The sequence below is a fragment of the Phaethon aethereus genome, assembly GCF_964289735.1.
Source record: "Phaethon aethereus genome assembly, chromosome: 1".
In the NCBI taxonomy this organism is placed as follows: Eukaryota; Metazoa; Chordata; class Aves; order Phaethontiformes; family Phaethontidae; genus Phaethon; species Phaethon aethereus.
Genome location: NC_138575.1, coordinates 104,918,426 through 104,946,255, shown reverse-complemented (window position 1 = coordinate 104,946,255; position 27,830 = coordinate 104,918,426). Strand labels below are relative to the sequence as shown.

The following is a 27,830-nucleotide window of genomic DNA, read 5'->3' as shown; positions in this document are numbered from 1 at the left end:
TTATTGTACTACATTTCTTTGGTCAGAATAGATCACTCTGAATTCAGGCTCTGTCATCTGTAGGAAGTTGCTGCAACAAATTCAGTTCTACAACTTAAATTCTTTTTTTTTCTTTCTCTCTTCCCTTCTCCATCCCTTCCCTCCCTTCCCTTCCCTCCTCAGGCAGCCAAGGGCAGTTTCCACTTACACAGAACGTTACGGTTGTTGAAGGGGGAACAGCAAATTTGACCTGCAGGGTCGATCAAAATGATAACACCTCCCTCCAGTGGTCAAATCCAGCTCAACAGACACTGTACTTCGATGACAAGAAAGGTAAATCATGTCCTGAACTCATGTTTCTGCATAATTTTGTTTAAAACTATTTCCCTTTAATATTTTAATGTGAAAATATTTGCTAGGAATATATGTCTTCAGCTATAATTATTATATAATCTTTTTTGGAGGGGAGTTTACTGAAGTAGGCGTATAAAATTGTATGTTATTATTAAAGGAAAAGAATAATATTTGAAATTCTGATTGCAAGCTAATTTGGAAAACATGGTTGCGGAATATCTTGGAAGAGCATTTATGGGTGGTGAGAGGCTGGCAAGGGAAGAAGTAGTCCATAAACCTTGTCACTTGCTTTTGTTGGCATGTGTGTTTTTGTGGATACATATATATTTTTATATTTTTTTCTTTGTTATATTTATGTGTATAATCTCACTATTTGCTTCAAGTGTACTCCAGTTTGGTTGTGAGTCCAATATACAGTTTCTGTGGTAGGTGTTTTTACTGAAACAGCTAATAAAAATGCTCGGTTTTAGTGCCCTGTTTTTTCCAATTATATCATGCATAGAATTTTTAATTTAGTTAAGTTAGAGGGGAAAAAAAAAGACAGGAATATGTCCATTCCTTACAAAAAGAAGGGTATTATCACTGCAGTAGAGTATAGTTTTAAGACGTTTATCTTAATCGGAAATTAAAAAGCATTACATTTTATGTAATAGAATGTTAACATAAAGACTAGATTAGATTAGATTCTGTAAAGAAATTAAAACTAAAGTTATAAGGAATAAATTCATCATGGCTTCAAACATGCAAAAGCTTTGCTGTTGGTTTCAGTGGTACAAAGTTCAACAGTATTTTATACTTAATTCTACTGCTTGAATTTATTCTGAAAGGTGCTACGTACTCTAGAACATATTTTAACAAGTGCAGTTATTCCTCTGTTTAAAATTAAAGAAGTGCTGTCCAAATGCTTTGCTGAATGATTACAAGACTTTAAAACACCTTGCAGGACTGAAAATGCTTTGTGGATCTATGCACTTCAATAAAAGTAGAGTCTAAAACCTGTCATTTTATACCTGCAGAAGCTGCAATCAAAATACTTTTTTTTTTCGCTATTAATATAATAGCTGAATAGAATGTCTTTATGGTGTTGAAGTGGCTCCTTTCTCTTTTATATAATTTCCTGTAGCGTGTAATCATTTGATTTGCAATTTCTTTGAAACCATAAGTACCTTTTGAATGTAGGATTGAAGATGAGAGATTTATAAGGTGCAAACCTTTGAGCCATAAGTCTGGTCCTGTAACCTTTACTCATATGGACCCCTTTACTGTAGCTGTAATCGTTAGTGGTTTGGGATGTGTAAATGATGTCTGCAAAACTAGAAGCAGAGAGAACTCGTCTGTTGATAAAGCACATCAATACTCACAAAATCTGTATCTTTTATGAAATAAGTGACATTTTAAAGGATGCTGAGAAGGACATGGGAGGACTGCAAATAGATTAATTTGAACTTTGTAGCCATTTTGGTGTGAATTGGATTTTCTGTGTACTTTAGCTAAATCTGTACTTTTACAATGAATAATTGAAGTTTGTATTACTTTTTAATATAATGAATTGAAGCAACAGAATTTGAATGGCATGCAGCATAATAAGTACTTAGAAGCAATTTCTGTTACCCACAGGAAATGTGAGGAGCTAAAGTGTGTAAATTTAAAGGACTGCATTCTTTATTGAACTGTTAGCTTGTCCCAAAACTTCGAGGAATACTTGATGATTCATTTTACGGAGGGATTACTGTGCATCTATTAGACAGGAAAATGTCTTGATACAGTCAAGAAAAACGTTAGGTCCTTCAGTCAGAGTTATTTAGCCTTTCTTACATTGGCAAAGCTTTGCATTATGTGTGACATTTCCAGACTTGAGTATACCTAGGGGAGTGAGCAGTGCATCCATGTCCTACGAGGAAAACATTCTGCTATTTCTGAAAATGTAAGTTACAGCTTTTATTGGCAGTTTTTTTCTGTGTATGTATGCATGTGTTCTTATAGGTAAGAAAGAGATTTCCTTTACATGCTTTTGATACTTGCATTATTGAGCCAAAAAGGAGAGAGATATTTATGGCTCTGATATCTTGGTGGTTTTTTTCAGTAAATGAGTTGGCAAGTGGAACTGTAAAGGCTTCCTTTTTTTTTTTTTTTTCTTTCCTTTCCCAATTCTCCCAGCCAGGCATATAATTTGGCTATAAAAAGCAGCTTTCTACTACATCCAGTCATTACATTTAATTTATTGACAGTGGTGCCTCAGCAGAGCCTTTTCAAACGTGATTCTTAATGTTAGCCAAAACCAACCTTCAGATCTTACTTCTCCCTTCAGCACCATGCAAATTGCTGTTTAATAGCTATGTTTCTTAAACCCTAAAAATTCATGAAAACTGTTGAGTAGGTGTAGAGTACACAATGGTGTAGGGTTAAGTTCTGTGTAGGAAACAGAACCTTAGCAGAGGACCACCACCAGTAGCTTTTATGTTCATCAGAGCTGAGTAACTGTGGATATTACCATGTAAAGAACTAAATCAAATTTACATGCCTTTACTTCCCTTCAGTAAGGTATTTGCTATATATGTGCTCATAAGAATGACACACGTAGGAATGACAGGATATTTCTTTTATGTCTGGAAGCATAAAAAAAATCATGAAAACTTTCTATTGATTGCTCTATATTTTAATAATTAGGAGAGAGTCAGGTAGTAAAATGAAGGAAGTCAGTTAAGTTCAAGAGGGTCCTAACTGCAGCAGACGATGAGGGAGATTACAGCTGTCAGAACAGGTGCCAAAAATAGAGCAAGTTGTCCATTCAGTAAGAAGCCCTCTGCCGCTAGATTGTCCTTGGTGGGACCTCTTTCACGTTCACATTTCTTTCTCAAGCAAGTTGGTTCCCCTGTCTTGCAAAACATTTTCTGTTTTAAGAAGACAAAAAAATCCCAAGTTCCAAAATAGAACTTGCCATGGGCCAGGAAAAAAGTCACTTGGTCAAATGGAGGCAATATCTGCTTCCCAGTTCCATGCCTTTCAACAAGGGATTTAGTATTAGTCTCCATTTTATTCAAAATGGATGACATATATTATGAAAAGCATGCTGGTGTCACTTTGCTTTCATCTGAACTGTGATGTTCAATCATTGACATTGAAGTTAGGAGTCATATTCTTCCTTTTTCTGTTTTAGATATTCTAAATAAGTATGGAAATGCAAGGAGCCAAATACACCAATACCAAAGCTACATTGTTAAAACTATTCCTCTGGTTCTCCTCACATGCTATGGTCACATGTTTTTAAGTACAGATTTTGCTCAGTCAGGAGGATTTTGTGGCTGGTAAAGAACATTTTCTCCTTGACTCTCCCAGCATTTTCATATTTATTTAATATTTATGAAGGAGACACGGACTGTTTCTAACTTGAGACATTTTTGGCACCTAGCCTGTACAGTCTTGCGATGATATAGAATATGAGTACAGTGTTGTGTCAGAAAAGGCAATGCTATAAAATCAGTGAATATGAAACCGCAGTTCAGAGGTTGTTTCCAGTTCCTCATCAGTTGAATCAGTTGATTTATTTTTTTCTTGTAAATTTAGGCCTAAAATGTGTTTGACTCATTGTGGTGATGGGAGGAGGAAAGAAAACTGACTTCCTATAGGAAAATAAGTTATAGCGTTATTTTATTAGCTAAGCAAGTTAAAACAGTTGCTTGCCTCCAACTCTTATTTTGACAATCTAAAATACATTAAAGCTGGAACTAACTTTGTCTTCATTATTATTTTAACACACAGTAGCTAAAATATTTGAAAATACAAATGTTTGATCTTGTGGTTTTGTCTCATTGATGACCTGTTTCCTTCAGCATGCTGTCTCTCTGTTGTCCTTTCTGGTACTTCTTTTTTTCTGGTTCCTTTACCTTGTAGCTTCAAGGACATTGTGTATCAATTTGATTGTTAACTCTTCCTCTTTCATTTGAAGCATAAAATCTTTACTTGACAGTAAAAAATAGATAGTCTGGTTGCATAAATTGATAAATGGTCTTAAATTTTATTAGTCTTAACAACTTTACCAAGACCCCCTCAGTTTCCCACCCCCCAGACAGAATTTTAAAGACTATGTCTTCCTGGAAAATATGAATTCACAGCTCACCCTGAGCAAGTTCAAATTCTCTGGAAACAAATGCAAATTGCATGCTGCGCATGAAACAAGTTTTTCCCTAGACAATTTTCAATTAAAATGAATAATTGCCATAGAAACCTCCGTATCACTTTATGCAACCAAGTACCTATAATTATATAGCTGCCTTTAGAAGAAGCATAATATGCAACAATGTAGAACTGGCAGATATGATTTTAAATTAATATAGGTTATTTTATTTTATCTTCACTGATGGTACTTCTTAAGGATTTCGAGTGTGCAATAAACACAGACATGTGCAATATGAATGCAGATGTATAACAAAAAAGGGTGTAGCATGGAAACACAGAGATAGCTGATAAAGAGAAGATTGAAAAGAACCTTCATTCAGCTTGCTATAGCAGCTGTCTTCTCATGTTCCCTTTCAATAGGGAATATAGATACATATGGAACAGGATCTTGAGTTATAAAGGACACGTGTACAACTGAACGATGGCTGTTGATGTCAAAGGTGTTTAATCTCGTCAATATAAAAATGTGCAATCAGACTATAAAAAGGAAGAGAAATGGGACCTCGTGTATACCTAACAGTTTTGCTCAGTCAGGCAATGAAAGTGTAAAATACCTGCTCTTCACCTTAACAGGAAAGTTTGCAGGTCTGTTGATAGTAAAACAAGTGCTGCGTTGACATTGATCATGATAAGTTTGCCACAAACTGACACACCAGATTTTGACGAGACATATGCCTGATGCTAATCATAGAGGGGTACATGTCCCTTGTGCTTTCATCAAGTAGTAGCACTTTCATGTCTTCTAAAACATTAGAAAGCATATTCCAACCTCAGGAGTATTCATCCCTCAGCAGCAGAATATGTTTCTTTAGATGACCTTTGATTTTTTACATGTAAGAGTACTTGGCATTTACATAACTCCCAATCATCTTGAAAGCTTTCAGAGATACTGGTGCACTAGGCAATGGAGGGCATTGTGCTTGCAAAGCTCCAGAGAGCTTCCCTGATAGGCTCAGGTGAACTGGTGGAAACATGTTTGGGTATAGCAGCTGATTCAGCATTTGGCCAAGAATTGGCCAGTGAATTGGCAGTGAATTCAGCATTTAGCCATTGTTGGCCAAGAAGGCCAACAGCATCCTGGCCTGTATCAGAAATGGTTTGGCCAGCAGGAGTAGGGAAGTGATCATGCCCCTGTACTCAGCACTGGTGAGGATGCACCTCAAATACTGTGTTCAGTTTTGGGCCTCTCGCTACAAGAAGGACACTGAGTTGCTGGAGCGTGTCCAGAGAAGGGCAACAAAGCTGGTGAGGGGTCTGGAGCACAAGTCTTACGAGGAGTGGCTGAGGGAACTGGAGTTGTTCGGTCTGGAGAAGAAGAGGCTGAGGGGAGACCTCATCACTCTCTACAACTACCTGAAAGGGGGTTGTGGTAAGGTGGGTTTTGATCTCTTTCCCAAGTAACTAGTGATAGGACGAGAGGAAATGGCCTCAAGTTGTTCCAGGGGACATTTAGACTAGATATTAGGAAAAATTTCTTTACTGAGAGAGTGGTCAGGCATTGGAACAGGCTGCCCAGGGAGGTGGTGGAGTCACCATCACTGGAAATATTCATAAAACATGCGGTCGTGGCACTTCGGGTCATGGTTTAGTGAGCATGGTGGTGTTGGGTTAATGGTTGGACTTGATGGTCTTGAAGGTCTTTTCCAACCTTAATGATTCTGTGATTTGCTCCATCTCAGGAGTGGCACTATAACATTGGAATTTTCAGGTAAGTTTAGAGACAAGACATGTCTCTAATCAAACCTTTGTGCCTTTTGGCATACCTAGTTATACTATCAACTCCAAGAAAATACCACCTAACCTTTTTCTTTCTCAATATAAGACATTAGAGGGAAATTCTGAAAGTCCTAGTGCACGAGGTATGGGATTTTAATTATAGTGTCAGTTTAGGAGGAGTCATTAGTACAGAGAACTTTAATTCTTACTGTAACACTGCCAAAAGTAAATGGTGATAGAATTGCCGTACAAAAGACTGACACTTTCAGGCATGAAAATCCTGTCTCTCTTATGTAGACATGCAACTCCTTCCTAGGTAGCTCTATTTGCTCTTTCACTTGTTTTGTGAAAGCCAGACTCCAGGTATTGAATTCTAGTATAAATCCAGCTTACACCACGCTGTGGTAATTCAGCCTCAGATTCTAATCTACATAAACAAGCAGAGGCACTTGTAGTTACAAAACTTATTTGAGAATATTTCTGATTGGGGGAAATGGTGCACTTCCTTCCTGTAGGATATTTAATGATTCTAGTAAGCAATTTGATTTAAGATGTAACTTTCTACTCCACTCTGGTGAGAGCCCACCTGGAGTACTGCATCCAGCTCTGGAGCCCTCAGCACAGGAAAGACATGGACCTGTTGGAGCGGGTCCAGAGGAGGGCCACAAAAATGATCAGAGGGATGGAGCACCTCTCCTGTGAGGACAGGCTGAAAGAGTTGGGGTGGTTCAGCCTGGAGAAGAGCAGGCTCCGGGGAGAACTTATTGCAGCCTCAGAGTACTTCAAGGGGGCCTATAAGAAAGATGGGGACAGACTTTTTGCAGGGCCTGTTGTGATAGGACAAGGGGTGATGGTTTTAAACTAAAAGAGGGCAGATTTAGACTAGATAAAAGGAAGAAACTTTTTACGATGAAGGTGGTGAAAGACTGGCACAGGTTTCTCAGAGAGGTAGTAGATGCCCCAACCCTGGAAATATTCCAGGTCAGGTTGGACGGGACTCTGAGCAACCTGCTCTAGTTGCAGATGTCCCTGCTCATTGCAGGGGGGTTGGACTAAATGGCCTTGAAAGGTCCCTTCTAATCCAAACTGTTCTATGATTCTATGCACGTAGACAAACCATCCTCAGACAGAAGGAATAGGTTTGCACAAAAGAAAAGTTAAAGAAGCAAAGAAAATAATGTTTCTTTTTGTAATAGAAGGAAAAGTAGGAAATACATGCTTTAGATTAGTTATGCAGACAGGGAGGCAGGCAGGCTGTATTGTTGGGAGGACTGAGAGCGTTAGCATTTAAGTAACGTGAAATCGAGTAGCAGTGATGAATGGACTTAGGTCTCCACCTTCACATGCTGTTTCCTGTTACATAAGTGAGTGGAGATGGTATCAGACAATAGATGATGACCAAGATAAACTCCATCCTAGGGTACACATAAATTAGAGATTCACTGTTACTTAGATTTGGATAGACCCTTTCAAATGAGATAATACTTTGCAGCAGCCCTATCACGTAGCATGAAAAGAAATGGGAAAAATGCAAGAAAACTGTACAAATATTGAAGTATGACTTTACAGCTGGAAAAGTTGGGGGGAAAGTACACAGAAGGACAGAATTTTCTTTTCTTTTTTTTTTTTTTTTTCCCTGAGGTGAATAGCAACAGCTTGTAGATGCCTTTACATTTATATGCCCACGTAAGGTTTATAACGTTTGAGAGGTTTCTAGCATTTAAAGAAAAAATTGTAGGAGATAGAAATCTGGTGTTCACAGAGAGCTTTCCATGAAGAGCTTTTAGAATAGTTCTTCCAAGATCTATAGTTAAGGTTAATTTTTTACATTGGTTAGATCTGTTGATTTCACAATTATGCTACACAACTATCAGAAGCTGTCTGGCCAGCTCTTATCTTTCCTTGAGGCCTATGGTATGACATACAGGGATAGATGGTCTGGGTTAAGTCTTTCAGCTGCAATTGCTCAGCAATAGCCAATGCACCGGTGTCTTATCAACACTGTTTTGGTCATGAATCCAAAATACAGCACCATACGGGCTGCTATGAAGAAAATTAATTCCATCCCAACCAGACCCAGTACACCTTACCTCTGAGCCATGGATAGGAAATTATTTTGGATAGTAGTTCCTTAGTGCCTGGAGGAAAAAAATTAAGTCATCTTAGAGCTTTTGAGATCAAGAAGTGTGCCACTTGATCTTTAAAAATGATTTCAAAACCCGGTTGCTACCTTTGAAAGCTGGGATGCTTGTGTTCCTGCATCTTAAAGATAATGTGATAAAAGAGAGCAGAAGTCTGTTAAAATATCTTGACAGTTATTGTCTGTATGAATATGAAAATTACACTTTGGAAATGTATTACGATGCATTAGAATATTATTTCATTGCAATAAATTAGTAGAACTACTCCCACTTACAGCATTTATTTTTTCATTTCTTAGCAGTATTAAGGGAGTAAATGAGCATATTTTAGAGATGGTTAGAAAGTGTAGGAGTTTGCATTATATTGTGCTGAAGTGTGGGTACGTGCAGAAATTAAGTTTGCCAGCACTCAAGCTAAATGGAGAATGAAGCTGATACATTGGAATATGGTGAAGTGAAACAGTAGTTGTGATGACACAGCTAAGATTACTCTGTTATGAAGTTTCATGATACTCAGTCTAGTGGCTATTTTTGTTTTAAATAGCAAAGAATCTTCTAAGGAGTGAGAAATCTTGCAGGGGGAGGGCAGGGAAATGAAGTTAAAAAAAAGGTAGAAAGAAATTTCCTATACCTGACCTCTCTGCACTCATTGTTTGCATGGATGAGCAAAACTTCCTGGGGTTTCAGAAGAAAATGGACCTATTACATTAAATTCTGGACCTGTTGTTTTCTTGCAGGCAACTCAGAGTGAATGATAGTGAGGGACAATTTGAGTGCAGAGGAGGGCAAGTGGGAGAATACACTCACGACGATAGGTGGTAGATCCAGGAGCAGTAGAATTCAGCATTGTACGTCATAAGGAACATGAAGTTTGGCAGAAAAAGACATTGTTTTTATCGGGAACACGGTGAACAGTGTTCCTTAGGGAAAGTGAAGGTTATCTGTTTGAAGAAACTAGTGACAGGCAAGCGTGCTGATTGTTAATATCACAATGTACTTAGTACAGTAGAGTCACAGGGATGAAAGAATTCCCAGACAGACCAGAACCTGAAAGTTTTGTCATACAAGTGATTGTGTTGTATGACTTGTAAGATTCAAGAAAACTTAACTTTGCAAGAATAGCTGATATTTGCAGGGCTGGTAAAAATTATGCTTCTAAAAGGAAAACAGCAGCAGTGGAAAAAGTTGAAGTGCAAATATTTAGAAATGGCATATCAGATTATAAGGAAATAGACAATGGTTTAAGACAAAGCATAAAAATATTTATAATCACAGAATGTTCAGATATTCCCAGGACAGAAAGATGTGATATATAGCATATAGAAATAAGAAAAAATCCAAACTACAAGTACAGTCATGACTTTGCATCTGGATGACTAAACTTACAAGGACAAAGCAGAAACTCCTGCAAACATAACCATATCTGCATGGCACAGTGCAGTGCCATGAAGAGACATCTGAGCTAGCATTTAAGCTAGCTAAGATGTTGCCGGCAGGTCTGTCCAGCTTCCACAAGGTTTCTCCAAGCAAATTAAGTTAGCTGAAAAGAAGAACCTTTTTAGCATGGCTTATGAACACGAACTTTTAAAATCTAAGGTTCCACAACACACTGGCTAGTGATACTGGAGACCATGATTCAAAAGCTGACTTTGAAACAGAAACTGAATGCAATATAATCACAGCAGCCCTAGACTAACAGCAGGTGGTACAGTTACTGCCATTCCAGCTGCTTTTAGAAGGGTTAATGTGGACATTAACTATCAGTCAGCAAATGCTGGAGGAATAAAAACACAGCAGGTGAAGGAGAAATGCAGTCCAGAAGAGTGATTCAACAACATATTTTTAGAGAATTACCAACTGGATGGAAAACAACTCCAAAGGGTATGACTGAAGGACAGTGACTAATATGTAGGAAAATAGTAAAGGAATAGGAAAAGCCTCTTCTATCAACATGATACAGAATTCTCAGTCTGGATTAACTAGACCTGCAACAATTGTATTCTGAACCCGCCCCAGAAGCTGGTTTGATAATATAGTTGTACCTGTGGCTTTCAGCGCTCTGCCTTCTGAAATTACAGCTTCTCTGAGAAGATGGAGGCTTGCCAGACTGTGTGAACACTTCCAAGTTGCTCAGTGAAATATGGTAGAGAAGTCCCAAAGCTACCTGTGATCCAAGATAGCAAGTCCCCACAAAGTTGTATTAGTGGGCTTAAGAGTTTATTGGCTAGGGGAGATAAAGTCTGTCTGAGTTAGAGCTAACTGGCATACAGTGAGTGTGAATGTCTCTGCAGCATGCTTTCCTTCACTTCTATTTCCATGCTTAGCAAGGGTGAAGAAAGCTTGGGTCTTTTCTCACTGGTAGCATGGGTTTCTTTTTCTTTAACCTAAAAATGGAGACAATACTACCAAAGCCTCACTTTCAGCCTCTCTGTATACCACAGGAAGACTTAATAGTAAAAGATAAGACCTTGTTAACTGGCACCATGTGATATAAAGGAATGAAATGAGAAATCCTAATTTTGTTTAGGATGAAGACCTGCTTGTAAAAAAAAAACCAAACCACCAAAACAAAACACAAAAACCCTCAAAAAAAAGTAATTATTTAAAATATGTATATCAACTGAAACAAATTTGTAAGAGATGCATACTATATCTAACTGAAATTTTCAGTACTTCCTGTATATTAGTGTTAGAACTTATCATGTGAACATAAATCTCGCTATATCACCAAAAATAGAATATTTATTTAAATTTCCATTGGCAGTGGGAAACAAATTAAAGACCAATTTTACCAGATCTAATACCAGATGTTATGAAGCCAATCTAACAGCTAGATTAAAGTCAGGCAAGCTGAGGATTTTCATATATTCAGAGATTTAAATAAAGTCAGTAAATGTACACTTTCATACTGCCTAGACGTAAAAATATTATTTTCAATTTTTGAGGTGGAAGTGAAGGATCTACCATTATTAGAAGTGCTCATCTCTCCACTCCCTTTCTGGTATAAACTTGTTTAAGGAGCTTCCCTTCATGATTGTTTCAGCACAGAAAGTGTAACAAATCATCATGTCGTGGATCTTTAAGGATCTGTGTGCAGAAAAGTAATTGCTGATGAGCTGCTGATATGGGGTGAAAATCCTCAATAACTCAGTGATGTTCTGCTGTGAGCCAAAGAAAATAACTTTAAATTGAACAGAAACAAGAACTGAATCAACCTGAATGAGATTACTTTCAGAGGTATGTACTCTGGGTAAAAGGAACTTGAGGAAACACAAAAACCAAAAGTGTAAATGGAGAAGAAAAAAACACCAACAAACCGGTAGCGCACAGAGAATTCAAGGCGTGTTAATAGACGTTAAAGAAAAATAATTAAAAAACCACACCTGTAACAGCTAATACACAGTAACTGCCTAACACTTAGTGTTATCTATGTATCAACTGTCAAATATTAATAGGTTTTCAGAATGTTGCTTGAAGAATATAAAATAATTACATGACTTGGAGAAAGAATAAAGCTTCTGAAATTTAAAATAAAACCATGATGTAAGTTAAATGTATAGACTGTAACAGAAGTAGTTTTTGAAATAAAAATGTGAAGACATATGTGAATTTCCATCATGTAGTCTGAGAAGCAAAAAGCCATTTTTTGTATGTGGCAGCTATATTAAAGACTAGGGCTGCATCCCAAATCTCTTCCAGTTCAGTGAGATACGGACGAACTGTGGGAGCAACCATTATCTTTTCCTTCGCTGAACCTCAACTTAGCTTTTGAAGCAAAGACCCATTGATCGGTCTGATCAAACATTTTAAATGTAACCTGTCACAAGCTATTATTATTTATTTCTATCTGTAGCTTTATTATCCAGTAGCAGCCTCAGAGAATAATACCATGCAACTACACTGACAGCTCAAATGTATGTTAAATGGAAGCAAAAACAACTTAAATAGAAATTCTCATTATCTAAAATAACATTTAGAGGAAAATATATAATGCCTTCTTACTAGATCATTCTTCACATCCAGATTATCTGGTGGTGGTTCAGTTTCTGGCAGTGAACAAAAGCGTGCTTTATAAAATGTGCATCACAACGTATAATCTTAGCACATATGTATTTATTTTACTCCATACGGGGCATATTTTCCCTTCTGATATTGTTCAGACTTTTTAGTCAATTTTGCAACCTAAAAATAAAGCAGGTATCATCTGTATTTTTTCGATCTTGAATTAAATTATCATATGTCTCAATGCAAATTCCATCATTTCTATTTTAATACTGTTATAAATGATTTAGTCCCAAACAGGATTCCAATTCAAATTTACAATTTATTAACCGAATAGAGGCAAGCAAACAGCGCTGGCTGCGCCGGGAGTCTCTGCTCCACCAAGACGCACGCGGTTCAGTTCCGGTTCCTGGTTTATATCCTGTCCGTTAATACATATTCATGAATAGGCGTGTCTTCTTTGGCGCATGCCCTCTTCTCCTTCTAGAATCTTCTCGACTCTTCCTCAGCGTGATCCTGTTCGCCAATACATATTCATGAATAGGCGTGTCCTCTAATACATATTAATGAACAGGCGTGTCTTCTTCAGCGCATGCCCTCTTCTCCTGCTACAGTCTTCTCGAATCTTCCTCGGCGTGCCCCCAGGATGACCCCAAACCTTATGCATGCACTTTCTTCACACAATACTATGCGGTCAGTGGTCAAACTGGTTTGAGCTGATATACCAGCAAATTAAGTTTAACTTTCTCCTGTAAAATACCCCTTTTTATGGTGCAGGAGAAATCCATGAAAGTACAGAAGATTACACTTCATCACATGAATCAGATAAACATATTTCACAATACCATGGTTGTGTTGCTTACTAACACAGAGAAAAAAAACTGTCTGAATTGAGCCATGTTGAATGAATATACCAAACATAATTGGACTTGCATGAATCTGTATGTAATATGGGTAAGTATTACACAGAACTGGTACTTATAATACTTGTGAATAATACAAATAAGTGCAGACAAGGCTTAAGATCTGCCTTATTCAAAGGAAAGTAATTCCAATGACTTGCAAGGCAATTCATAGCATGTGATTGTGGGATAGCATAGTACCCTTACATCCTTTTTACTTCAGTTACAGATAGAACAAGTTGTATTAGCCACTAAAACAGTAGAAAATGAGCTGTGCACTGTTTGTACTAAAATCAAACAGTTTTGGTTTTGCTTGCTGTTTGACCAATTGAGTGGTGAGCAAATTTTAAAATTGTTATTATATTAAATATATATATGAATAATTCAATCTCTTAATTGTCAAAGATTTAAGGAGAATCACAGAGCAGTCACATTCCATTTCCTTTAACAACATGATAGAAATTTTTTGTACACAATAAATGCAATGATTATTTGAAAATGAGCGATAGGGTCTGAGAAGTAAAGAATTGCCTCTGCTGGGTTGAACCATGGGGAATTTCTGGAAGATTTACTGTTGTATTGGCTCATTGCTTAATCAGATGGCAGAAAGATGTTCTCAGTATGTATTCCTTCCTTTAATGAAAGAGGTGATTAACCCATGCCAAACGCTATCTTTAAAGCCTTTTTTCTCCAAGTACCTAGCAAAATTTTATTTAATCCCTATTTTGGTACTCTACAGATGCACAGCTTGTTCTGCTGATGTACTGGATAAAAGACTTTTTTGATAATTTTTAATTTTTGAAGAATAAATATTTATCATAGTCACATCTTGTGAGAAAACCAGAAGAAGCATGAAGACAGTGTAAGGACTTTGACAGCTGAGCTCTTGGCAAGTCTAGTAGCAACATTTTAAATGCTCCTGTCTCCAGTTGTCTGTCCTGCCCTGCTGCCAGGTGTTAGTGTAAAATGCTGCATTGTAAAAGCAGCAGCAGAAGGGAATTTGCTCTTTGCCTGTATAGGAAAATTTGCAGCTGGTTTCCTTCTGATTCTGTTCCTTTGTTCTGATTCTGTTATGGAAGTGGTAATTGCTAGTGCTGGGAATAGAGTTTGAGGCTGTTTCTTAAACCACCATTGCTAATTCCATCAAAGCGTTTACGCCCCAACTCTTAGACTGCTACGCAGTAACTCTCCTCTGCAATCCTCTGGTCTGCCTGGGGAACTCTCGTGACAGTTCTGATCCACTGGAAAAGCAGAAATGTCAACTTAAAAAGTCAGACTTGTATCTACATTAGTCAGAGCTTTCTTAGCAACTGACTCTCACATACGGAATTTTCTCCCTGTGCAGATAAGCCAGGATTGTGAACAGGTATTTTTTCAGACCTGTTGAAGGCTTCAGTTTCCTCTTATTATCATTAAAAAGTATTGCTTATCATTTTCTTCCTCGCGATGCACAGCACTTTGATGCCACCTGGTCATTTTTTTGCATTTCATGACACTGTTCCTGCAGATGATCTTCCGTTAGCATGGAGCTAGAGGGGAAGGGAGGGCTTATTCTGTCTGTCTTTGTCTCAGGCTCCAGTTTCATACTGAAATTGTTCTCGTGCTCAGTTCACCTTAGAACTGAGGCAAGTAGGAGCCTTGAAATGATGCAGCCTGCTGTTCCTCTGAGTCAAGAGGCCGACTGCAGCCTGTGGTCTTCTCCTTTGAATACCTCTGTCAGCCTCTTTTGCTAGTTCTTAGTAAAGCATTTGTCATGGGTTCCAGTTCCTTGTAGCTGCCCAAGGATCCTCCCTATGCGTTTTGCAGGTAAATTTGTTGTTCACCAGTTGTAGTATGAATTATGTTATAAATAAAATATCAAGGCTTCAGGTGAACGATGCATGCCTGATCTTTCACCCAGTGGAGAAAAGTATCTGAATTAACATCTGTGAAAGACTGTGACAAGGCAACATCTTTCACAGTGAAGAACAGAAAATGTTTGAAAAAAAGTACCAAACTGTTGTACACTCGCCTTCTCTAACAGGCATCCTTAGTCATCAAGACATCTTGGCTTTGTTTGTCTTTCAAGCATAGCTATGTATTCATGATCTGCAAGCTTCTTTACTGAAGCTGTTGAACATTAATAAGGAAATCTTAATTTCTTTTTTAAAGCTATCCTACTTCAGCACTTAACTGGAGTGAGGTCTGAGCTTGCTGTTTTGAAGGAAATATCACCATTTTAATATGCTTTTCAAAGTATAACATCAAGTATCAAACTTAATTTTTTTTAAATTATTTTTTTTTTTAGTTTTGGTGAAAGATTGCCTGGCATAAACAAAACTCTTTAATAAAATGTTTATTTCAGTTTGGCTTTTTATATATGAAATGGAAAATTGTTCTAAAATTAAAATACTCCATTTCCATCCTATCACTACAATTAATTTTAACAGAAAGCGGAAAATGAGTCATTACTACATCAATTAATTAGTTTATTCTTCAATGAATAATGTGCTTTTGTCAATGTGTTTTTTTGCTAGCTTTGTTTGGAACCCAGCAGCCCATCTGCACAGATTACTGATAAAGCATCATTCATTTTTTTGGCTCTATTCACTGGCTTCGAATTAAAACCAAAATTTAATATAGGTTTTGCTTTTATCCCCTTACTTCACACACTCATGATAGGTGTGTGTTGTAGCAGTGGGTAGGTCCACTTCAATAATCGGGTTCATATATGTAAGAGTTGACCTAAAACTCTGAATTTCTGTCTTTTGGGAAATAGGAGTGAGGCATGAACCATGGCACCACAGAGCGAAACACCACCAGAACAACCCGTTTCTTAGAACGGCTCTTCCTTGCAAGCGTTACCTTACTGTCAGAGCAACATCCAGTTCTCGCAGAGCAGAGATGAAGCCGCTGGGTGTGAGAGCTGCAAGCTCAGTTCCCTGCTCTATCACAGATCTCTTGAAGGCTAGAGCACACCTGTGAATGCCTGTCTGTAGATAGTGAAGGGATAGCATTACAAGGTAACGCGTTGCTAAATGGCATTACTTTGAGGTGTGAAAAGGTCTGACAGCAGTATATAGCCAGATCACTTCAGATTCCTTTTGTGTCATTTTCTGGTGGGATTTGTTCCCAGTAGAAACAGAAGCAGAAAAGATGGCTGCTGCTGCTTCTTCACTGGGGGGTCTTAAGGTTTTTTCTGCTTGTTTTCAGAAAGAAAACAGCACCAATAAGGACAAAGAAAGGTACAATTTACAAGTTCTTTAACTATTTCTTTCCTTGCTTATTAAAAACTAGGACCTTGGTCACATCTGTGCTCTAAAATAAGAGGGAAGAAAATTTTGTTTTGATGCGCTGCTCTTTTGCTGTACTCTTCTACTCCTAACCTCTGAGGAAATTAAAACTACGATATGAAATGTGTTGTGGCTTTGTTTAAAATAGCTCACTGTTTTAATGTTAGGCTTTGAAAATCCAGATTGGTTTGAGTATTGAAGTTACCAAGGAGGTTCATACTTTCACGCATTTATAGATGAAAGTGTGTTAAGCAGAAAGATTTTTATTTTACTCAGTCTTGCAAACTACGTCCTTGCTTCATTACTTTCATTATTCTCTGTATGCTAGTTAAGGTGATGTTCCAGTCCTATTTCTTTCTGTTCTTTCTCTGCTACTCAAGCTGGAGTTCATCACCACAAGATGATGCAGTGCCACATCACCACACAATGCTGAGCTCCCAATGACAGCCATAAACGCTTTCCTATCATATTATGTTTGAACCACTTCTTTTGAGAGCCTATAGAGGAATTCAGAAAAGCTAATGCAACTCAGGTCAGCTTGTGCTATTTCCCAGATTTTTAAGCCTGGATGAGCTTGCACTCATCCTCCAGATCGATGTGTCCTAAAGTGTATATCATTTCTTTTTCAAAAATGAGAGGATTTACTGTCCAAAAAATGTCAGCCTTGCTGCTGAAGAATTTAAGAGGTGCAGTTCATCTGTGTTTAACAAAATGTGCTGGCAATGATGTTGTCAATTTGTAATGAAGTAAGTTAAGGGGTCCGTATACAATCTATCAGTGTATTGCAGCTTCCTGAGTGTTTTTTACACTGATCAGTAATAAACCCATTTTGCTGAAAAAATTACACCCCTACTAATATAGATCATCTCTTTCAGATTGTGACAGAATCTTCCCCTTTCTCCTAAAACAAATAGCCTATATCTGTTCTCAAATGTGGGAGAGTGTAGCAAAAGGAAAGAGCAAATAGGAGTGATATGAAAATGTCCTTATTCGTTTTATGTGCTTTGTAACAATCTCAAAGATATTCAGGCAGTCATATTTTGTAGTGAGTTCCTGTTTCTTCTCCTATCTTTTAACTACCAGCAATAAACAGATTTTTTTTTTTTTTGGTCAAACTGATCAAGGCACAGGAGATCAGAATCATCCTTCAAGCTGTAATAGAGGCGATAAGGATTAATTTCTTATTTTAAAATGTGGAAATTACTCTCCTTGTCTGAGAGCAGTATGTCATCCAAGCATCCCCCCCCCATTACCACCGTTTAACTTATGATAAAAAGGGCCTTACATCTCGCTATACGGGCATGACATGAAGGAGACCTATTAGTAAGGATTTAATAGGCCTGGAATAGAGGGTAATAGAAATTGAATTGGTGTAATTTATGTGCTACTGGCAACAATATGAGCTGAGAATCTTCAAAGGTTTTCCCTTCTGTGGTGGTTCGACATGAGTGGGTATTTTCAAGTCTTGTTCCTGCAAGATGTGTACTGTCACGGTGGTTCTTTTCAGACTTGTTTTGGAATTTTGTGAGTGTGTGTATTTAATCTGAAACATTGGAAGAAAAATCCTTTTTAGCCATTATTCCTAGTGAATGGTAGCATATATTGTTGTACTGTTGGTTAACTCATGTTCTTTTCTTCCAAATGCTCCCTCATTAATATTTGAATATTTTGTCCACTTCCAACATATTTGACAGAAATTGTGAGTATCAAATATGTATAAATTCATGGGTATTAGGAGTAGGAAAAAGTGATCTGAATTTATTCTGCTACTGTGAGAAAGGCAGGTAGAATTTTGTTCTTCGCCACTCGAAGAGCCAGAGACTGACCAGGCATCTGAGACAGGAGAATGAGGCAGCTGGTCAATTCATGCAGAGCTCCAGACTGGGAGGGTAGGTCCCATTTGTTTCTTACCCAGCAGGGAAGAACGGAGAAGGAAGCTGAGAATTTTTGTAAAACAGGCAAATTAATTACTGTGGTATAAACAGGATGGGTATAACCTCCTGGGAGTTCAAGTTTCAGTAGCTCTTTGCTGAACAACTAACTAAAAATCATAAATAGCTAGCACTTTAAATCTGTGTGTTCAAGAAGTCAAATTATATCAGGTTCAACTCCAGGCTCAGTCCTAAGGATAAATACATACCAACAGTTGCCTAACAGATAGGTTTTATCTGTAACAGGCCAAAGCATGACCTGGCATAGCAGATACAACTCAGTCCACTTCAGCAACATTAACTTACTTATATAAAGAGATAATTTGGCCCTGCAATTCTAGGTTTAATGAAGCTCCACATAGGCTGCAGAAGTCTGTAATAGGCAAACGTGAAAATACTCTCTTTACTGGAGCTCGACTGGAAATTTATTGATCTGCTGAAGTGAACACAAGTTGGCTCACTTCAAGCCACTGTTTATTCCCAAGGTAAGTAGGAGTTTACAATCTTGATTCACTATAAAGAAGACAAAATGAAGAAGGAAACTTTTGTTCAGAAATTTTAAGCAATTTCCAAACAGACTAGGAAAAAATAATTTATTAAATATCCATAAAAATAGGTATTTTGACCATGTAAGGGTGAGCATTTTTCTAAAAAAGAACTAGAGCTGAAAGATTCTGTGAGTAATGAAGATCTCTCCCACTGCTAAAAATTCCTTGGGGGTAAAAATTCAGTATAGAAGAAAATCAACACCATTAAACAGACTAACTAACTATTTTATGCTTAAAAACAACGCCAATTTTATGAAAAAGTGGAGTAATGTGACATGGAAGTCTTCCTTAGGCACATCAGTAATACCAGATTGCGGCTCTTTGGAATTGAATAATGGGCTTCAGCAGTCATTTTTTGACAGACTGTACACCAGAGACAGGTAGGTTTTTTTAATGAGAACAGGAAGTGCAACTTAAAAGCATTAAAATGAATTATGGAAAACTTTACTTTTCATCTGAGGAGATTGTCTTTGCAAGATTAAAATAACAAAACAAATCTGATAGTTTACTTGGGATCTGTGCTGCATTTGACTATGGTATCATGTTTTATAAAATAGGCTTTTATTTGTTCAGTGCATGAATGGAAGCCTTGTGATGGTGATTTAGTAGGGTGATGATAATGTTGGAGATTAACTCGTAAGAATTCCCCAGATTGGTTTTAAACCATGATTCCAGAATAAAGGTGCTGGAAGTTGAGTATTTTGGGTGAGATTCATTTAACTGCGACCCTGAATGTGACCTTTCCTAAAGGAGTTACAAGATGTATTTTACTGTTAAACAGTAAGCTTTTAACGTACTTCAGAATCTTTTGACAAAAAGTACTTATATATTCATTTTCATTATACCCCTTGTGAACATCTATTTTTTTCTGAATTACTTTTATAAATCTGAGACCATGACATAGAAGTACACCTACATAGGGGAAATACAAGGGCCTTATGCTCACTGCAGACAGACCCACTTTACTATTTACCACCAAGACTTCCTATAAGAAAAGAATTTCTGGCAGTTGGCCATACTTTAAATGGTGCTTGACATCAGGAATTGAGTTTTGCATCCTAATCCTAAAACAAATGGACTCCTAGATGTTAATTAGTTGCCCAAGGCACTGAGGCAATGAATTTCAAAGCTGGGATGAAAACACCAGGAGTCTCTGGCTTCTAAGTACACTGTCAGACAAAGTATTCTCCTAAATGTCAAATATTAGTTTATAGAAGTAACTGATATAACAATAATAGTGCATTGTTTTTGATAGATGAGTCATATTTGTTTATATGCAAGACCTAGGAATTAGTTATAAAGTTTCTGTATTAAGACCCTTTTTTTCACAGGCAGTTTAACACAGCATGTCAATCCTTTTGTCTTTTGAGGTAATGACTTGAATCTTATTCTGTAAGTGTCACCCAGAGAATAATTATCTTTGTGTTACTATTCAAAAACAGAGTTTGGTTGATTTCTTTTAACTTGACAGCCATGTTTCTTTGGTTCAATAAATGCTATCAGGCATTCTTTGGCTGCTCCTATTGCATCAACTTTAATTAGTTTTTGATTGCTGTTAATTTCACAGCTTTTTCTCCTTAATAAATTACATCAAAAATGTTTTAGGTTTTTGTTACATCAAGTTTAATTAGTTTTGTGCTTTGCTTACTCTATTTTGCTTGCTCTTTTTAAAGAAACTGAATATACCTCTGAGTCATCGATTCTGATGTTGATGAATAAAGGAGATTATAGAACCTGTGGTCATTGAGCCTGTCTCTCTCCAGAACTATGAGAGCACTCCTGTCTCACCAGGGTACACTAGTGAATGTGGTGCATGATAGAAAGGTCACCAAAGGGCTTTGCATAATGGTGCAATTTACAGTGCATTTTTACAGTACATCAGGAGCAGAATTCTTCGATTTTAATCTAAATAAAGACATGCTGCAAACTTGAAATGCAACATTTCTTCTAAGCGTCTCAGAACAAAAGCAATGTCATCAAAATGAAAGTCTGTCTTCTTGGTAGGGTAACGTGCAAGTGAACTGCTTAGCTAGCTTGTGAAAGTGATAGGCCCATGCCATTATTCTTTACGTATAATCAAGTGCTTTTGGAAGGCCACATTTTGTGGGGAGAGTGATAGGACATTTCACGGGAACCACCAATGCCCACCTGTCGTGGCTTAGCCCCAGCCGGCAACTAAGCACCACGCAGCCGCTCGCTCACTCCCCCTCCCACAGTAGGGTGGGGGAGAGAATTAGGAAAAAAAACCTTGTGGGTTGAGATAAACACAGTTTAATAGGACAGAAAGAAAGAAGGAAACAACAATGATAATACCAACAAAGGAATGTACAAGAACAAGTGATGCCCAATACAGCAATTGCTCACCACCCGGCGATCGACAGCCCGTCCCCGAGCAGCGATTTCTGCCCCCCGGCCAACTCCAGTTTATGTACTGGGCATGATGTCGTATGGTAGGGAATATCTCTTTGGCCAGTCTGGGTCAGCTGTCCCGGCTGTGTCCCCTCCCAGCTCCCCGTGCACCCCCAGCCTGCTCGCTGGCAGGCCAGCACAAGAAGCTGGACTGTCCTTGACTGCTCAGCAGCAACCCAAAACATCAGCACATTATCAACAGTTTCTCATCCCAAATCCAAAACACAGTCTCACACTGGCTTCTGTGAAGAAAACCAGCTCTATCCTGGCTGAAACCAGGACAGTATCCACCCCTTATTCCATACCATTTACGTCATGCCCAGGTCCTGTACTTTCAATACATTCCAATTATTCATTATTACTCTTCCTGTCTTTTAATATATACACACAGATATCACTTTCTTAGTCCATGGGCCATCACTTTAAAATGTCTGTGTAGTTCATTCAGTCCATGACTCTGGGCTTCATCCATCATAGCAGTCTCTCAGGGCAGGGGAGATGGTATGTGGTGTTGGATCGTTATCTGGCACGGTCCATGTCCATGATCTGCAGGTCGAAGATGTCGGTCTCGAGGGAATTGTTGGGCGCAAGCTGCTGAAGCCAGTTCTGGTTCCATCACTGCTGCATGTTGCTTAGTTTCCGTGAAGCTCATTCTTCATCAGTCTGGGTGATTCTTACTGTAATACCATCGATATGGTAGAGAGCAACCATAGTAGTAATGACATACTGTATTGTGTAACAATTAACATAATACAATTCAAATCATTGACTATTTTCACCCAAAATCAAGTCTCCTTGAGGTACACATCGGACTTCCCCATCCTTCCGCATTACCCACCAAGTGCACCCAGGTCCCTGGGCAAAGGCAATCCCACGAACGGGTTTACCTTTGCCTGAGGCAGGAGTAACCCAGACTGTCTTCCCCAGCATATTTCTCACATGCACCACAGGGACTTTATCCCCTTCTACAGTACGTAAAAGTTTTGATTGGGCAGGGCCAGCTCTATTAGTAGATCCCCTAGTGTTGACTAACCAGGTGGCTTTTGCTAAATGTTTATCCCAATGTTTGAATGTCCCATCACCCATTGCTCTCAGTGTAGTCTTTAACAGTCCGTTGTATCGTTCAATTTTTCCGGAAGCTGGTGCATGATAGGAGATATGATACACCCACTCAATGCCGTGCTCTTTGGCCCAGGTGTCTATGAGTTTGTTTCGGAAATGAGTCCCGTTGTCCGACTCAATTCTTTCGGGGGTGCCATGTCGCCATAAGACTTGCTTTTCAAGGCCCAGGATAGTGTTCCGGGCGGTGGCATGGGGCACAGGGTATGTTTCCAGCCATCCGGTGGTTGCTTCCACCATGGTAAGCACATAGCGCTTGCCTTGGCGAGTTTGTGGAAGTGTGATATAGTCAATCTGCCAGGCCTCGCCATATTTATATTTCAACCATCGTCCTTCATACCAGAGGGGCTTTAACCGCTTGGCTTGTTTGATCGCAGCACACGTTTCACATTCATGGATAACCTGTGCAATAGCGTCCATGGTCAGGTCCACCCCTCGATCCCGAGCCCATCTATATGTTGCATCTCTTCCCTGATGGCCTGAGGTGTCATGGGCCCACCGAGCTATAAATAATTCACCCTTATGTTGCCAGTCCAGATCCACCTGAGCCACTTCAATCTTAGCAGCCTGATCCACCTGATGGTTGTTTTGATGTTCTTCGGTGGCCCGACTCTTGGGTACGTGAGCATCTACATGGCGTACTTTTATGACCAGATTCTCTAGTCGGGCAGCAATATCTTGCCACAATTCAGCAGCCCAGATGGGCTTGCCTCTGCGTTGCCAGTTGCTCTGCTTCCATTGCTGTAGCCACCCCCATAGAGCATTTGCCACCATCCATGAGTCAGTATAAAGATAGAGTACTGGCCATTTTTCTCGTTCAGCAATATCTAAAGCCAGCTGGATGGCTTTCACCTCTGCAAACTGACTTGATTCACCTTGTCCTTCAGCGGCTTCTGCAACTCGTTGTATAGGGCTCCATACAGCAGCTTTCCACCTTCGATGTTTGCCTACAATACGACAGGACCCATCAGTAAATAGGGCATATTGCCTTTCATTCTCTGGCAGTTCATTATATGGTGGAGCCTCTTCAGCACGCGCCACCTCCTCTTCTGGTGATATTCCAAAATCTTTGCCTTCTGGCCAGTCCATGATCACTTCCAAGATTCCCGGGCGATTAAGGTTTCCTATTCGAGCCCGCTGTGTAATAAGCGCGACCCACTTACTCCACGTAGCATCAGTCGCATGATGTGTAGAGGGGACCCTCCCTTTGAACATTCAGCCCAGCACCGGCAGTCGGGGTGCCAGGAGGAGCTGTGCTTCAGTGCCAACCACTTCTGAGGCAGCTCGAACTCCTTCATATGCTGCCAGTATCTCCTTTTCAGTTGGAGTATAGCGGGACTCAGATCCCCTATATCCTCGACTCCAAAACCCGAGAGGTCGACCTCGAGTCTCTCCTGGTGCCTTCTGCCAGAGACTCCAGGTAGGGCCATTCTCCCCGGCTGCCGTGTAGAGCACATTTTTAACATCTTGTCCTGCTCGGACTGGCCCGAGGGCTACAGCATGAACTATCTCCTGCTTAATTTGCTCGAAGGCTTGTCGTTGCTCAGGGCCCCATTTAAAATCATTCTTCTTCCGGGTCACTTGATAAAGAGGGCTTACAATCAGACTGTAATTTGGAATATGCATTCTCCAGAAACCCACAACGCCCAGAAATGCTTGTGTTTCTTTTTTGCTAGTTGGTGGAGACATAGCTGTTATTTTGTTGATCACATCCGTTGGGATCTGTCGACGTCCATCTTGCCATTTTATTCCTAAAAACTGGATCTCTTGTGCAGGTCCTTTGACCTTACTTTGTTTTATAGCAAAACCAGCTTTCAGAAGGATTTGAATTATTTTCTTCCCTTTCTCAAAAACTTCTTCTGCTGTGTTGCCCCATACGACGATGTCGTCAATGTATTGCAGATGCTCTGGAGCTTCACCCTGTTCCAGTGCAGTTTGTATCATCCCATGGCAAATGGTAGGGCTGTGTTTCCACCCCTGGGGAAGTCGATTCCAGGTGTATTGGACACCCCTCCAGGTGAAAGCAAACTGTGGCCTGCACTCTGCCGCCAAAGGGATCGAGAAAAACGCGTTAGCAATATCAATGGTGGCGTACCACTTGGCTGCCTTTGACTCCAGTTCATATTGAAGTTCTAGCATGTCTGGCACGGCAGCGCTCAGTGGTGGTGTGACTTCATTCAGGCCACGATAGTCTACTGTCAGTCTCCACTCTCCATTAGACTTTCGCACTGGCCATATGGGGCTGTTAAAGGGTGAGCGAGTCTTGCTGATCACTCCTTGGCTCTCCAGCCGACGAATCAGCTCATGGATGGGGATCAGGGAGTCTCTGTTGGTGCGATATTGCCGCTGGTGCACTGTTGTGGTAGCGATCAGCACCTGTTGTTCTTCGACCCTGAGCAACCCCACCACAGAAGGGTCCTCTGAGAGACCAGGCAAGGTGGACAGCTGTTTAATTTCTTCCGTCTCCAAGGCAGCTATACCAAAAGCCCACCGGTACCCTTTTGGGTCCTTGAAATACCCTCTCCTGAGATAGTCTACGCCCAGGATGCACGGAGCCTCTGGGCCAGTCACAATGGGGTGCTTCTGCCACTCATTCCCAGTTAGGCTCACTTCGGCCTCCAGCACAGTCAGCTGTTGGGATCCCCCTGTCACTCCAGAAATACAGATGGGTTCTGCCCCTATATGGCTTGATGGCATTAAGGTACATTGTGCACCAGTATCCACTAAAGCCTTATATTCCTGTGGGTCTGATGTGCCAGGCCATCTAATCCACACAGTCCAATAAACTCGGTTATCCCTCTCCTCCGCCTGGCTGGAGGCAGGGCCCCTCTAATCCTGCTCATAGTACTCGTTACCCACTTCTTGTAAATAGGAATCAGAAGTCCCCTCAAGAGGATCAGAGGTGAGATCAGCTCTTCTATTCTTTCTGGGGAACTGCCCACTGGAAAGTGGAGCGACGATTTTTCTGGAGGAACATGAACGCCCTTTTGTAATTGTTTTCCCTTGCAGCTCACGTACTCGTGCCTCTAGGGTCGAGGTAGGTTTTCCATCCCACCTCCTCATGTCCTCTCTGTAGTCACGCAATTGAAACCACAGGGTGGCTCGCGGTGTGTATCCTCTATATCCTCTCTCTTGAACAGAAGAGCGCTTACTCCTAATGGCTGAGACACTGGTCCGTACGGGTGGAGGGTAGGGCATATCCTCTTTGAATTGCCGGAACTCCTGGGACAGTTTCTCTACAGCAGAGATGCAGGCCCGTAGGGAGGAAGAGAGACTTTCTTCGTATTGCCGGAGTTGGCCAGCCAATTCATCCACCGTTGGTCTCTCTCTGTCTTTCCAGGCCATTATTGCTAATGAGTTGGCATATGATGATGGTGCACTCCGTACAAACTTCCGCCACATAGGTCGCGTGCAATTGACTTCATCTGGATCTTTGGATGATTGTCCATTGTCCAAGTCACCATAAATCACTTCCAGCACCGCTAGCTCCCTCAGGTACTGGATACCTTTCTCCATGGTGGTCCACTTGCCTGGGTGACATAGAACATCTTCCTTGAAGGGGTACCTTTCCTTCACACCCGACAGGAGTCGTCTCCAGAGGCTGAGGACTCGTGCACCTTTTCCAATTGCTTTGTCAATGCCCCCTTCCCTAGAAAGGGATCCCAGCTGCTTGGCTTCCCTACCCTCTAATTCCAGGCTACTGGCCCCATTATCCCAGCATCGGAGCAGCCAGGTGACAATGTGCTCACCTGGACGACGGCTGAAATCCTTTCGCATATCTCGCAGTTCACTCAGTGATAGAGATCGGGTAGTTACCGTCTCTTTTATGAGTTCTTCCTCTTCCTCCTCTTCAAGCGATGACCTGCTCTCTTCCCTCTTCAGTCCTTGTGATGGCCCTGCTTCAGAGCACTCTGCCTCCTCACTCTCTTCCTCTGCCTCCCTCTTAGCAGAATCTTCCTCCTCCCTTACTAAACGAGCTGACTTCCGCTTCCAAGATTTCTTCTTTTGTACAGGGGCAACTGATACTGGGATGGGCTGGTTCTCTGGTTCAGCTGCAACAGTCTGAGTAGCTACAGTGCCTGTTGCAGGGGTTGGAGTAGTCACAGTGGCCGCCGCAGGGGTTTGAGTAGCTACAGTGCCTGTTGCAGGGGTTGGAGTAGTCACAGTGCCTGCCACATTGCCATCAGACCCAGAGACCCTCTCTCCCCTTTGCACAGTGTTAAATAGAGCTCGGTAGGCATGGGCCAGGCCCCAGCACATTGCAATGATTTGTGTCTCCTTGGAGCTGCCAGGCTGACAGCATACTTCTTCCAGATATTCTGCTAGTTTATCAGGATTCTGCACTTGTTCGGGAGAGAAGTTCCAAAACACCGGAGGTGCCCACCGCCCCAGGCATTTGCCCATGCTGTTCCACACGCCCTGCCATTCATAACTATCCAGCCTTGGGGCAGATCTCCGGGTGATATTCTTAAATCGCTTGCCAACCTTAGACAAAACCGAAACCATGTTCCCCAGAAGTAGCAATAGAGGTATTATAACTACCCAAGGGTGTTCAAAATACGGAAAAATTACTGTGATGAAGGAGGAAACGTTATGATAGAGGGTAGCAAAGGTATCATTCTGCATTTCCTCCATAGAAAGCCTTTCAGAGGCAGAAGTATAATTGCTAATCGTCTCCACAAGACTGTAGCCAAAATACAGTAACGGCTTTAGTACAGAGTTCAGATGATACCACATTAAGCTCAAGGTCAGTGCTCTAAAAACAAAACTCGCAGGCGAGTACAGCAGCCCGCAGAGACCAACACCGATCCTTAACATGTACAACAAAGACGAGAGCATCATGCAAATCAAATAAACTGATATTGTGACCTGCAACTGTTATTATCTCAAGCCTCGGGCCCCACGTTGGGCGCCAAAAAGGACTGTCGTGGTTTAGCCCCAGCCGGCAACTAAGCACCACGCAGCCGCTCGCTCACTCCCCCTCCCACAGTAGGGTGGGGGAGAGAATTAGGAAAAAAAAACCTTGTGGGTTGAGATAAACACAGTTTAATAGGACAGAAAGAAAGAAGGAAACAACAATGATAATACCGACAAAGGAATGTACAAGAACAAGTGATGCCCAATACAGCAATTGCTCACCACCCGGCGATCGACAGCCTGTCCCCGAGCAGCGATTTCCGCCCCCCGGCCAACTCCAGTTTATGTACTGGGCATGACGTTGTATGGTAGGGAATATCTCTTTGGCCAGTCTGGGTCAGCTGTCCCGGCTGTGTCCCCTCCC

The 27,830-nt window shown here is 40.4% G+C and overlaps 1 protein-coding gene across 1 annotated transcript in view; it reads left to right on the top strand.

Annotated features, from left to right (window-relative positions):
• CADM2 (cell adhesion molecule 2) overlaps positions 1 to 27,830 on the top strand; it is a gene marked incomplete at both ends in the record, with an annotated part of 680,137 nt that overhangs the window by 488,360 nt on the left and 163,947 nt on the right. The window contains one exon of the mRNA XM_082009314.1: positions 163 to 312. Coding sequence (XP_081865440.1) covers positions 163 to 312 — 150 coding nt within the window. The remainder of the gene's footprint in view (positions 1 to 162; positions 313 to 27,830) is intronic.